The 15067-nt window shown below is 43.9% G+C and overlaps 1 protein-coding gene and 1 pseudogene across 3 annotated transcripts in view; one reads left to right on the top strand and one right to left on the bottom strand.

The window, feature by feature from the left end:
- Positions 1-15067, top strand: part of LOC149469951 (EF-hand calcium-binding domain-containing protein 4B-like) — a 133764-nt gene that overhangs the window by 90750 nt on the left and 27947 nt on the right. For all 3 annotated transcript variants that reach the window (XM_089668176.1, XM_089668174.1, XM_089668165.1), the window contains exon 12: positions 2592-2673. In XM_089668176.1, coding sequence (XP_089524302.1) covers positions 2592-2673 — 82 coding nt within the window. The remainder of the gene's footprint in view (positions 1-2591; positions 2674-15067) is intronic.
- Positions 7087-7201, bottom strand: LOC149469952 (U2 spliceosomal RNA; annotated as a pseudogene).

Here is a 15067-nt window from a genome sequence, read left to right as displayed (position 1 = left end):
AGCAGGCACTTGGTGGAGTATATTATTATATAAAACTGGTACATAAGCAGCTTTAATATCTTTACAGGTTCACTGCATGCTGTCCCCCACCTTGGTACATCTCCTTACTGAGCCAGTGAGGCCATCTGTAACAGTAATGGATCAAGGGAAGTGGAGGAGATGGGAGGGAGTGGGACCAATCTTATCTGGGAAATCTGGGCAAACTTTGCTGGGACACTCAGTAGAGAAGAGGTGGTACATATCATTACATATAACTGGCACTTTAGCAGCTTTAATACCTCTTCGAGTTCACTTCATGTTGGTCCTGTACAAGCAGATGTTTAGATAAACTGACAGTTTATGAGCTTTTTCCAATCCTTTCTTCTACCTTCTCTAAGACTTAACTGACATGTAACACATTAAAAGGTTTTTATATTTTAATCTACAGAAGAAGAAACAATTGAAATCTGGTCTGGAAAATCTTTGCTTGAAGTTACAGGCATTTTTAGGCCTCGTTCACATCATGGTGCAGAGACATCAGTTTTTCTGCATGTGTTCTGCAAGGGCGCAGGCAAATCAATTGAGCTCTATGTGCCCTGTTCATACCACAACACTAGTATTGTGCAGATTTTTTCTGCACAGGAATTTGCAACTTGTATAAAATTAATTGGAGCACGATTGAAAACTGATGTCTCTGCAAGTGAAATTTGCATGTCAGTTTACAGTTGCAAGAAAAAGTATGTGAACCCCTTGGGATTATGTGGAGTTTTGCATGAATTGGGCATAAAATGTGCTCTGAACGTCATCTAAGTCACAACAATAGAAGAACACAGTCTGCTGAACATAATACTACACAAACATTAGATGTTGCCATGGTTTAATTGCACATAACATGTAAACATTCACAGTGCAGGGAGGAAAAAGTATGTGAACCTTTGGACTTAATAACTGGTTGACCCTCCTTTGGCAGCAATAACCTCAACCAAACGTTTCCTGTAGTTGCAGATCAGACCTGCACAACGATCTGGAGTAATTTTGGACCACTCCTCTTCACAAAACTGTTTCAGTGTAGCAATATTCTTGGGATGTCTGGTGTGAATCGCTCTCTTAAGGTCATGCCACAGCATTTCAATCGGGTTGAGGTCAGGACTCTGACTGGGCCACTCCAGAAGGCGTATTCTGTGCTGTTGCAGCCATTGTTCTGTTGAATTACTTGTATGCTTTGGGTCATTGTCCTGTTGCATCACCCATCCTCTGCGGAGCTTCAGTTGGTGGACAGATGGTCGTACGTTTTCCTGAAAAATGTCTTGATAAACTCTGGAATTCATTTTCCCATCAATGACAACAATCTGTCCAGGCCCTGAGGCAGCAAAGCAGCCCCAAACCATGATGCTCCCTCCGCCATGTTTTACAGTGGGGATGAGGTTTTGATGTTGGTGTGCTATGCCTTTTTTTCTCCACACATAGTGTTGTGTGTTCTTCCCAAACAACTCAATCTTGGTTTCATCTGTCCACAGTATATTTTGCCAGTAGTGCTGTGGAACATCCAGGTGCTCTTTTGCAAACTTCAAACGTGCTGCAATATTCTTTTTGGACAGCAATGGCTTCCTCTGTGGTGTCCTCCCATGTACTCCATTCTTGTTTAATGTTTTCCTTATTGTAGATGTGTTAACAAAAATGTTAGCATGTGCCAGAGATTTCTGTAGGTCTTTAGCTGACACTCTGGGATTCTTCTTTACCTCATGCAGCATTCTGCGCTGTGCTCTTGCAGTCATTTTTACAGGACGACCACGTCTAGGGAGAGTAGCAACAGTGGTAAACTTTCTCCATTTGTAGACAGTCTGTCTTACCGTGGACACATGAACATCAAGGCTTTTGGAGATACTTTTGTAACCCTTTCCAGCTTCATGCAAGTCAACAATTCTTTTTCGTAGGTCTTCTGAGAGCTCTTTCTGCGAGGCATGGTTCACATCAGACAGTGCTTCTTGAAACCAGTAAACCCAAAACAGGTGTGTGTTTTTTAAGGGCAGGACAGCTGTCAGCAACACATCCAATATCACCACACTGATTGGAGTCAAGGTTGGCTCACTCCTGGCTCCAATTAGCTCTGGGGGAAGTCATTAAGCTAGGGACTCACATACTTTTTCCTCCCTGCACTGTGAATGTTTACATGTTATGTGCAATTAAACCATGGCAACATCTAATGTTTGTGTAGTATTATGTTCAGCAGACTGTGTTCTTCTAATGTTGTGACTTAGATGACGTTCAGAGCACATTTTATGCCCAATTCATGCAAAACTCCACGTAATCCCAAGGGGTTCACATACTTTTTCTTGCAACTGTACATCAGTTTTCATGTGCGTATGGTGTGAACGAGCCCTTAGAGTTCTGGAGCCCTTGTTGCCCAGTAGTAAACACCTACACAAACTGATAGTCTCCCAATCCCTGTAAATGATATGCAAATCTTTTGCAACAATTGTATTTTTAAAGCTCTCTATGTCCAACCTGAGTTAATCTATATTTATACTTTCTGAACTGTTTCCTCCCTGATATAGCTGTGTCTGTGCAGTGTACACACAGTATACGTATTTAACTAGATCTTATCTCTCCAGGAATAGACTATCATTTTAAAACTCTAACTATTGACAACAAGCAATATGTACTTCAGCTTTGGGACACAGCTGGACAGGAAAGGTTGGTAAAGCTTTTTGGAAATATAAAATGTTTTATTTTTTTTTAAATATTGTCTAAACTCAAATTAGTGTACCTATAAACTATAAAGTCCTGTAAACTAACATTGTCTAACATTGTGCAAACAGGCAGTATTTAAGGTTCAATGAAAAAAAAAAGCATTTAGAACATAACCAAAGTAAACATTTTTAACCTACATCCAAGTATCCGCTATCAACTGCATATTACACACTTCAGTTCAGTGCACTCCTCTTGCTGTTTAAGGTATACTTTAAGGTTTGAAGGACAATTATATCTTTTGTAAAGTTCAGCGCCTCCCAATTACTACAATTCCCCTTGTGACAATACCTAAATCACATATGTGCAAAAAAAGTCCCATATAATGCAATGTGCATTTCTTAATGTTTTTCCAGTTTAACAATGATTCACAGTTCTATTCAACCAAACTCTTCATATTCATTAATTGTTCTCCTCCACCATCACCCAAGATGTGCTCTCACCTGGAGCTTTTTGACCTCACATTTTATAATGTTTTGTCATAAAGTGTTTGTGTCCTCCTAGTGGGACTAATAGAATGATAGCTCCCAGATGGATCTCCTTCTTCTCACAGCAATTTCTAGTGCTCCTCCTCCTTTATTCGCTGTGTAAAAAAGGGGAATAGTGTTTTATCCTTAAAAACGCTTTATTGTTCCAAACATTTAAAATACTACTCACATTTTCATGGTGCTTGATCACACCAGATACTGTATACACAGCAAAAAAACTAGTAATCACAGGCTCTCCTCTCGTTACCCATCCTTTGGTTGATCAACCAAAGGACGGGTAATGAGTGGAGAGCCTGTGAACTGTGGGGATCTGTCAGGATGAAGACCAGTAATAAGACGGTAAATGTGTCATTTACTGGCCACTTCCTTTTTTGAATGGAGAGTCAGTGATCGTTAACAATATTAAACTGCATCTATTATGCTTCAGTATGTGAATGAACGGGAAGCTCTGTGGAGCTGAGGCTGCAGAGAAGGAGATTGAGGACTGTGTCCTCAATCTCCTTTCTCTGTCCCTAAGGTGAATCATCAGAGGTGTGTTTAGACCCCTGATATTTCACCAAAGCTCCCCAACAAGGCTCCTAAAAACAAATGTAAAAAAAAATAATATTGTAAAAGAAAATAGTAAAATGACAGAAATAAAAAAAACTACTGACACCAGTGGCGGAACTACCAGGGTCACAAAGGTCACACTTGGGACCAGCCCTGGCATTCCATCGTCAGGCTCGGAGGGAAGAGCACCTGCTGTGGTTTGGGGGCACTTCATGCTTTCTTGCGTTGGGGCCCAGAAGGTTGTAGTTACACCACTGACTTTAATAGATCCCTGATGCTAGTTTAATAGCAGATAGATGGTAATTTGATGCCTGCTCCCATCTCCTGAATACCATAAGGAGACACTTCAGCCCTCTGCTTGAAGCGGCGCTTCAAGTATCTTCAGTATCAAGAGTGGTAATGGGACCTCTCATGTAGACAACTCGGGATCCAATTTTAACATGTTTATGGAGAGACACCTTGCTAAGAATAGCAAACTCTTAAAATGTGTATTTTTATACATATATATATATATATACAGTCATGGCCGAAATTGTTGGCACCCTTGATATTTTTCCTGAAAATCAAGTATTTCACACAAAAAAGGTATTGCATTAACACATGTTTTGCTATACACATGTTTATTCCCTTTGTATGTATTGGAACAAATATAAAACAGAGGCAGAAAAGCAAATATGACATAATGTCACACAAAACCCCAAAAATGGGCTGGACAAAAGTATTGGCACCCTTAACTTAATATTTGGTTGCACACCCTTTGGAAAACATAACTGAAATCAGTCGCTTCCTATAACCATCAATAAGCTTCTGACACCTCTCACCCGGAATTTTGGACCACTCTTCCTTTGCAAACAGCTCCAGGTCTCTCTTATTGGAAGGACACCTTTTCCCAACAGCAATTTTAAGATCTCTCCACAGGTGTTCAATGGGATTTAGATCTGGGCTCATTGCTGGCCACTTCAGAACTCTCCAGCGCTTCTTTGCCATCCATTTCTGAGTGCTTTTTGACGTATGTTTGGGGTCATTGTCCTGCTGGAAGACCCAGGATCTTGGACGCAAACCCAGCTTTCTGACACTGGGCCCTACAGTGCGACCCAAAATCCTTTGGTAATCCTCAGATTTCATGATGCCTTGCACACAGTCAAGGCACCCAGTGCCAGAGGCAGCAAAACAACCCCAAAACATCATTGAACCTCCACCATATTTTACCGTAGGTACTGTGTTTTGTTCTTTGTAGGCCTCATTCCGTTTTCGGTAAACAGTAGAATGATGTGCTTTACCGAAAAGCTCTATCTTGGTCTCATCTGTCCACAAGACGTTTTCCCAGAAGGCTTTTGGCTTACTCAAGTACATTTTGGCAAACTGTAGTCTTGCTTTTTTATGTCTCTGTGTCAGCAGTGGGGTCCTCCTGGGTCTCCTGCCATAGCGTTTCATTTCATTTAAATGTCGACGGATAGTTCGCGCTGACACTGATGCTCCCTGAGCCTGCAGGACAGCTTGAATGTCTTTGGAACATGTTTGGGGCTGCTTATCCACCATCCGGACTATTCTGCGTTGCAATCTTTCATCAATTTTCCTCATCCGTCCACGACCAGGGAGATTAGCTACAGTGCCATGGGTTGCAAACTTCTTGATAATGTTGCGCACTGTGGACAAAGGCAAATCTAGTTCTCTGGAGATGGACTTGTAACCTTGAGATTGTTGATATTTTGCCACAATTTTGGTTCTCAGGTCCTCAGACAGTTCTCGTCTCCTCTTTCTGTTGTCCATGCTTAGTGTGGCACAGACAGACACACAATGCAAAGGTTAAGTGAACGTCTCTCCTTTTTATCTGCTTTCAGGTGTGATTTCTATATTGCCCACACCTGTTACTTGCCCCAGGTGAGTTTACAGGAGCATCACATGCTTGTAACATTCTTATTTATCCGCAGTTGTGAAAGGGTGCCAATACTTTTGTCCAGCCCATTTTTGGAGGTTTGTGTGACATTATGTCGAATTTGCTTTCTTTCCTCCCTTTTTTTGTTTTGTCCCAATACACACAAAGGGAATAAACATGTGTATAGCAAAACATGTGTTAATGCAATACGTTTCGTGAGAAATACATGATTTCCTGGAGAAATATCAAGGGTGCCAACAATTTCGGCCATGACTGTATATATATATATATATACACACAGTACATGTATACATAGACACACACATATAAACACACAAACACACCTGTCAAACCAGTTACTCGTTCCCCCCTCCCCCACAAAGTGCCAAATGTGGCAGTGGAGAGGGGAAGGGTACAAACAAGCAGAGCTTCCCTTTTTGGGTGGAGCTCCACTTTTATCATTATGTGTTTGCTTTTAAAGGTTACATTAAGTATAGGTTATGTGTTTAGCATCGGGGGAAGGTTAGGAGCTTATTTTTGGGAGCCCAATGGCGAAACCTTTTTTTAAAAAAGTTGTCAGTATTGTACCTGAACTCACACTGCCAGATTTTTTAAGTCCGCAAACGTGAGACTGTAACGAAAAAACCCGTAAGTGTCCGCAAAAAAGTGCAAGTGCAGAAACACACACACGAAAAACGTGCACTTAGGGGTGTGTTTGTCCTACCCCCGAAAGGGCTGGACCGTTCACCCGATCCCCCGGGGCACGAAGCTCCTGACAGGGACAAGGTTCCCATTTGGTCCTCCTGGCCAAAAGGCCTGGTGGACCACCGTTCCTTATGCCCAGCCGAAGCCGGACATCCAGTACTAGGCAAGGGGGTTCTCCCGAAGAGAAAACCCCCTAGGGATCAGGGGAGGAAGGAACCGTATGGCCACACATCCTCCCCCTAGACTTCAGGTAAGGCCCGAGGACCCACACCCTCCATCCGTGAAAAACACACACATAAGAAAGCAAAAAGTGACAAAACGTGGGAGTGAATAAATAAATAGAATAAAAATAAAAAAGTGGTACCGTGCCTAATAGTGCACAGACCAGGCCCTGAGGCCCGTAGCAAAAATTGCCCTGGACTTAGCCAAAAGACCTGGTCCTTAGGGCGCTGTGCAAAAAAGAGTGTAAAAACAGTGGCCATGTGTCATCTTCACACCGTGGGGTCCCACACCCAAGTGTTACTAGTGACACCCCTGAGCGCGTCTCCTCAGGGGGCACTGAGTTTGCGGACTTTTTGCCTCCTCAGCCCCAGGCCAGACCAAGGTAGCATGCTCAAACCAGGAGGAACTGGGTCTTTCCGGTCTCCCCAGAGGAATTACTCCCAAGGCCCCAGAACGAATCATGGCGCTCCCTGGTTTCTGTCCCTCCGGTACTAGCCTTCCGGACCCCCATCATACCAGTGAGGGTACTGTACAACAACCATCCCCGTAAACTAGAATGGTCGGTAGCACCCCCACTGGACACTGATAAGAACAGATACTACACTTGATCTTAGCCAAAAGGCCGAGAAGCCAGATACTGCACTGTATGGGGAGGCAGAGAGCTCAGGACTAAGGAAGCCACCACCCCCTTCCACTGCTTTTACTTTCCTGACAGCTTGTCACTGTTATGGCGAGCTCCCGCTGTGCTGATGTACAGTTCAGTGGAGGAACGGTAGCTTGGTCTCATTTGCATTACGTTTTCTACCAGGATGCTGCAGCACCACTGACCACCTCAGACAGCTCCTCAGGGTACCATTGCACCCCAGTTGAGAAAGGCTGTTATATACACACATACACTGCTCAAAAAAATGAAAGGAACATTTTTTAATCAGAGTATAGCATCAAGTCAGTTAAACCCCTGGGGTATTCATCTGGTCAGTAAAGTAGCAGAGGGGGTTGTTAATCAGTTTCAGCTGCTTTAGTGTTAATGAAATTACCAGGTACATCAGATAAGCAACAATGAGATGACCCCCAAAACAGGAATGGTTTTATAGGTGGGGGCCACTGACATTTTTTTCCCTACTCATCTTTTCTGACTGTTTTTCACTAGTTTAACATTTGGCTAGGATCAGTGTTACTACGGTAGTATGAGGCGATACCTGGACCCTACAGAGGTTGCACAGGCAGTCCAACTCCTGCAGAATGGCACATCAATACGTGCCATTGCCAAAAGGTTTGCTATGTCTCCCAGCACAGTCTTGAGAGCATGGAGGAGATTCCAGGACACAGGCAGTTACTCTAGGAGAGCTGCACAGGTCCTTAGCCCATCAGCAGAAGCAATATCTGCTTCTTTGTGCAAGGAGGAACAGGATAAGCACTGCCAAAGCCCTACAAAATGACCTCCAGCAGACCACTGATGTGCATGTCTTTGACCAAACAATCAGAAACAGACTTCATGAGGGTGGCCTGAGGGCCTGACATCCTCTAGTGGGCCCTGTGCTCACTGCCCGGACCATAGAGCTCAATTGGCATTTGCACCTGAATTGGCAGGTCTGCCACTGGCACCCTGTGCTTTTCACAGATGAGAGCAGATTCACCCTGAGCACATGTTACAGACGTGAAAGGGTCTGGAGAAGCCGTGGAGAACGTTATGCTGTCTGTAACATTGTTCAGCATGACCGTTTTGGTGGTGGGTTAGTGATGGTCTGGGGAGGCATATCCATGGAGGGACGCACAGATCTCTACAGTCTAGACAATGGCACCCTGACTGCCATTAGGTATTGCAATAAAATCATTGGACCCACTGTCAGACCCTATGCTGGTGCAATAGGTCCTGGGTTTTTCCTGCTGCACGACAAAAGCCTGGCCTTATGTGGTGAGAGTATGTAGGCAGTTGCTGGAGGATGAAGGAATTGATACCATTAAATGACCACCATGCTCGCCTGACTTAAATCCAATAAAACACCTCTGGGATATCATGTTTCGGTCCATCCGACGATGCCAGGTTGTACCTCAGACTGTCCAGGAGCTCAGTGATGCCCTGGTCCAGATGTGGGAGGAAATACCCCAGAACACCATCCATCGTCTCATTAGGAGCATGCCCCGATGTTTTGAGGCATGTATACAAGCAGGTGGGGGCCATACAAACTACAGAGTACCATTTTGAGTTGCTGCAATGAAATTTCAGCAAAATGGACTAGCCTGCTGCATCATTTTTTTTACTTTGATTTTTGGGGTGTCTTTGAATTCAGCCCTCTGTAGGTTGATCATTTTCATTTCCATCAAACGGTGGGGCATCCTTATGTTCCTAATGCATTACCCAGTCCATATTAGTATAGATATCCACCATGATATTTTTCCCCATTGAGATCTGATGTGTTTTCAAAGTGTTCATTTAATTGTTTTGAGCAGTGTACAGTATATACAGCCTATACTCTTTTTCTAGCTCTGAATAGTCATTAAGACAGAAAGTGATGGGCAATCCTAAAAATTTCAGTTGCCACAAGAGAGATTTCCTCAAACTTCCTATTTAATTTCCAGGACAGAGAGTGAAGGAAAATCTCCCCAGGACACAGACAGCAAAAGATAAGGTGACAGGAGATTTAACACCTACTCTATTCAGAAGTTAGAAAATAAAGTGTTTTACCATACATGCACTTTAGCAATATGGTATTTCATTATTAGGGCAGCGATGGGACACTGGGGGAATCTTAGAAGCTGACTTTTGATTATGGGTTTACATTTTCTGATTTGTAAATGGAACAAAGAAAAGTGGAGCTGTAAACAATTGCAAGCATCCCTGCCTCTTGCTTCATTGTTCCATTGTAGTTAACAAAATTAGGTAGACAAAGATAAAATACATAAAGTACCATATCAGATAACTGAATGAGGACTATTCTGAAAATAAATATTAGATATTTATGCAAAGGGGTACAAATAATGTTATAAATTTGCTCTCTGAGGCAAGAGACCAGTGTTTTAAGGTTTCCTCATTGTGCGCTGAAATGTCTTAAACTAAATTCTAAAAAATGGCCTAACACTTAATAATACCCCATCAGAACACTTAGCGCATAACTCAAAAATGAGCTCTTAACTACTTGCCAACCGCAGATAGCCAAATGCTGGCTACACTGCGGCTGGCCAGTTCTGGGAGGGCGTCATATGATGTTCTCCCAGAACGTGCTCTCCTGAGCCCCCCCCGGCGATCTCTGTGATCACCGTGTCCTATGTACACAGCTGATCACGTGATGTGGTAAAAGGCCAATCACAGCTGCCTTTTTACCATGTGATCAGCTGTGTCCAATGGCACGCTGATCTCCGGGAAATGCAATTGCCGGTTCTCGACTGCACTTTCCTCATGCTGTCAGAGCGTGAGGAAAGTACTGCAGAGAACTGGCAGTTGTCAGAGCAAGGATCGGCACCGATCATCAGGGCTCTGATGATCAGTGCCCTGATGATCGGTGCCCAGCAGTGCCACCCACTAGTTCCGCCCACCTGTGCCCAACAGTGCGCCCACCTGTGCCCAGCAGTGCACCCACCTGTGCCATGCAGCAGTGCCACACACCTGTGCCCAGAAGTGCCACCTACCTGTGCCCAGAAGTGCCACCCACCTGTGCCCAGAAGTGCCACCTACCTGTGCCCAGAAGTGCCACCCACCTGTGCCCACCAGTGCCACCCACCTGTGCCCACCAGTGCAGCCCAGCAGTGCTGCCAGTCAGTGCCACCAGTCAGTGCCCAGCGGTTGTGCCAGTCAGTGCCCAGCAGTTGCACCAGTCAATGCCTAGCAGTGCCGCCAGTCAGTGCCCAGCAGTGATGCCAGTCAGTGCTGTCCATCAGTGAGGCCTATCCATGACACCTCATTAGTGCTGCCTATCCGTGCCACCTCATTAGTGCTGCCTATCAGTGCCGCCTATCAGTGCTGCCTATCAGTGCCCAACAGTGCTGCCTATCAGTGCCCATCAGTGCCGCCTATTAGTGCCCATCAGTGCTGCCTCATCAACGCACATCAGTGAAGGAGAAAAATTACCTGTTTGAAAAATGTTATACTAGAAACAAAGAAATTTTTTTTTCAAAATTTTTGCACTTTTTTTGTATATAGCGCAAAAAGTAAAGTACCCAGTGGTGATTACCACTAAAAGAAAGCTCTATTTGTGATAAAAAAATGATAACAATTTCATATGGATACAATCTTGCATGACCGCACCATTGTCAATCAAAGTGCGATAGCTCTGAAAGCTGAAAATTAGCCTGGTAAAGAAGGGGGTATAAGTGCCCGGTAGGCAAGTGGTTAACCTTCCCCAAATGCTAAAGATGTAACCCTTAATGTAACCCTTCCAAACCTTATACTTTACCTTTAAAAGTGAACACATAATGTTAAATGCGGGGCTCCAACCAAAAGGGGAAGCTCTGCTTGTTTGCACCCTTCCGCATCGGCACTTGGCACATTTGGCACTTTTTGGGGGGAGGAAGGAATGGGTACCTGGTTTGACAGATACCCACTTCCACTTCTGGCTCAGTTTGTCCTACCTCCTTACCCTCGCAGTCTTCTGGGACACTTCACAGGTCCCAGAAGACTACAGGACCAATCACAAGGTACAATGCTATTTGCACATTTGCAGTAGGAAACCTGCTGTGAAGGTGCCAGGTACCCTTAGGCTAGTGAAGAACTAGCCTGGGTGACGATGGTGCTGGAACCCTGGACAGGTAAGTGTCTTTGTATTAAAAGTTAGCAGCTACTGTATTTGTAGCTGCTGCTTTTTAATTATTTAGGGGGATCCTCTTCTTCTCCCCCTTCCACTGCCACATTTTGCACCTTTTGGATGGAAGAGGGAAGCGGGTACCTGGTTTTGACAGGTACCTGCTCCAACTTCCTGCTCAGTTCGCTGCGGCCAACTGAGCTGGAAGTCCAGACCCCCCTCATTCTCCCGCAGCCCTCTTGGACACTTCACAGGTCCCAGAAGACTGCGGCCCATTCAGGAACCACAGCATGCTTTGCACATGCACAGTAGGAAACAGGCTGTAAAGTTGCAATGCCAGTTTGCCCTAGTCCAGTGGTCGGCACGCGAGCCACATGCGGCTCTTTACACATTTTAATGCAGCTCTTCTGTGTGCCGGGCGCCCGCTCCCCTCCCTCCTCTCGGAGGACTCTGCAGCTAGCCCAGCAATGATTGGCCAGTCTCGCTGCCACTCACATCCTGATAGCTAGTGATTGGCTGTCAGGATGTGTGTAGGCGGGGCAGCGTGACGAACGTGAGGGGAGCTAGGCTCCTCTCACAGTCCGCCCTGAAGACCGGAACGGCGCGGGGAACACGGCGAGAGGAACGCGCGGAGCAAAGGTAAGTGAATTGACACAGGGGGGACTTGGCTTACTACTTGCTACTTACTTACTACTAGTATATGAGGGATGAATTAATATGGGGGATGAATTACTATATGGGGGATGAATTACTATATGGGGGATGAATTACTATGGGGGATGAATTACTATATGGGGGATGAATTACTATATGGGGGATGAATTACTATGGGGGATGAATTACTATATGGGGGATGAATTACTATATGGGGGATGAATTACTATATGGGGGATGAATTACTATGGGGGATGAATTACTATATGGGGGATGAATTACTATGGGGGATGAATTACTATATGGGGGATGAATTACTATATGGGGGATGAATTACTATGGGGGATGAATTACTATATGGGGGATGAATTACTATGGGGGATGAATTACTATGGGGGATGAATTACTATATGGGGGATGAATTACTATGGGGGGTGAATTACTATGGGGGATGAATTACTATATGGGGGATGAATTACTATATGGGGGATGAATTACTATGGGGGATGAATTACTATATGGGGGATGAATTACTATGGGGGATGAATTACTATATGGGGTATGAATTACTATGGGGGATGAATTACTATATGGGGGATGAATTACTATGGGGATGAATTACTATATGGGGGATGAATTACTATATGGGGGATGAATTACTATATGGGGGATGAATTACTATGGGGGATGAATTACTATATGGGGGATGAATTACTATGGGGTATGAATTACTATATGGGGGATGAATTACTATATGGGGGATGAATTACTATGGGGGATGAATTACTATATGGGGGATGAATTACTATGGGGGATGAATTACTATGGGGGATGAATTACTATGGGGGGGGATGAATTACTATATGGGGGATGAATTACTATATGGGGTATGAATTACTATGGGGGATGAATTACTATATGGGGGATGAATTACTATGGGGGATGAATTACTATATGGGGGATGAATTACTATATGGGGGATGAATTACTATATGGGGGATGAATTACTATGGGGGATGAATTACTATATGGGGGATGAATTACTATGGGGGATGAATTACTATATGGGGGATGAATTACTATGGGGGATGAATTACTATGGGGGATGAATTACTATGGGGGGGGATGAATTACTATATGGGGGATGAATTACTATATGGGGGAGGAATTACTATGGGGGATGAATTACTATATGGGGGATGAATTACTATGGGGGATGAATTACTATATGGGGGATGAATTACTATATGGGGGGATGAATTACTATATGGGGGAGGAATTACTATGGGGGAGGAATTACTATGGGGATGAATTACTATATGGGGGAGGAATTACTATGGGGGATGAATTACTATAAAAACTTATTGAAACTAAAAACAGTGTACCATCCTATGTATTTTCAGTTTAAAAAATGTGGCTCTCAAAATAAATTTCAGTCGTGGTTTTGGCGAGATTTGGCTCAGTTGAAAAAAAAGGTTGCCCACCACTGCCCTAGTCGATAGTTGAATGAAGAATCAGCTGGGTGAGAGGACACCGATGGATCCCTGGACAGGTAAGTGCCTTAATATTAGAAGTCAGCAGCTACAGTATTTAAAAAATTTTTTTTTTTGGGGGGGGAATCCGCTTTAAAGACCACTATAGCAAACAATATTGTATTCAGGTATACTGGGTTATATACAGAATATTGATTCTTATTGATTCCTATTATTTTTTTTATTTCACGTTTCTTCATTTATATTTTTCACCACCATTAAAGGCAGACCAAGTTATCCAGCAAAAGTGACAGTTACAAGGCTTGGGACAAACCATATGTACCAATATCAGAGGTGCTTACAACAATCAGCTTTTATTCATACAGTTTAAACTTTTTTTGTCAAAGGAGACAAAAAAACTTTGTTGTAATTGCTTTCTGTTTTAATAATCATGACACATCACACTTGAATAGAAAACAAAACTGTTGACATGGCATAACATAGTAGTTTAAAGTACCAAGTACAATGTCAGAAAAATCCAGCAGCATCACATAAATACAGAAAGAATGTACTGCATCATTAATAGGTCTGACCACAACAACCATATATGAAAGTCAACACTAACTCTTCAGGGGGAAGTGGCCAGGGGGGAGGGATGGAGCTGGGGAAGGAGGAAAAAAGAGGGGGGGTCAAATATAGGTGAGCATGGACACTGAGGAGGGGGATGCATGAGAAATATTAGTGAGAACTAAAGGGCTTAGGCACACCACCAGATTTTCCCGTTGGATAGGGAAGGGCCTACTCAGACCCATCCTATTGGGACGTCCATGGCTGTCAAACCTTGTCATACTTCCAAGAGCAACCACAATTGATATATGTCAGAGGCACAGCAGTGTTAATCATGGTTTCGTAGGATGACACATCTGGGGATGCAGTGGACGTCCATTTACAAAGAACCTCCTTCTTAGCGTAGAATAAAAGATAAGAAATGAATTATGATGGGGACGTTGAGCGCCATCAGGAATCCCCAATAGAACCAGCTCCATGGATTTAGGGATCGACAGCTGAAGCCATAAGGTTACATTTTATGTAGTCTCATAGGGGTATAGTATATGCAGTGTAGGAATTTAGTCTGTATCAGTATATCTCTAGAGGAGACCACCAGTTTGGCGCATTGTTCAAGACAGTCCTCCCAACCTTTCCTATTCAGGGAAGGAATATCCCCTTTCCAGAGGTCCCACAACCGTTCAATTTTGTCAGTGATGAGCAACGTCCTGTATAGAGCAGATAGTGGCTTATCAAGAGTACCCTGACACAAGAGGTCCTCCACCGGATCCATCTGGAGGAGAGGCTGGGTAAGGAATTGAGTTCTGGAAGCATGACGCAATTGAACGTAATGGAAGAACATCCAACCTGGCAAACAAAATGACTGAGAGAGCTGAGAGAAGACCAGCAATGTGCCCACAGGCATAATATCACAAAGATTTTACACCGTATCGTGCCCAAACCCGGGGATCAGGAACAGACCAAAAGTGAGCTAAGTTAGGGTTACCGCAAAGAGGTTGAGCTAGGGAATAACACGAATCTTGCAAAAACCAACGTCTAGCCATTGTCCAAACCTTCAAAGTCCCCCTGGTC

Source organism: Staurois parvus, unplaced genomic scaffold, assembly GCF_062004578.1.
Source record: "Staurois parvus isolate SC_StPar_1 unplaced genomic scaffold, SC_StPar_1.0 ptg000056l, whole genome shotgun sequence".
Lineage (NCBI taxonomy): Eukaryota > Metazoa > Chordata > Amphibia > Anura > Ranidae > Staurois > Staurois parvus.
The sequence above is the reverse complement of the archived record's forward strand: the minus strand, read 5'-3'. Positions and strand labels throughout refer to the sequence as shown.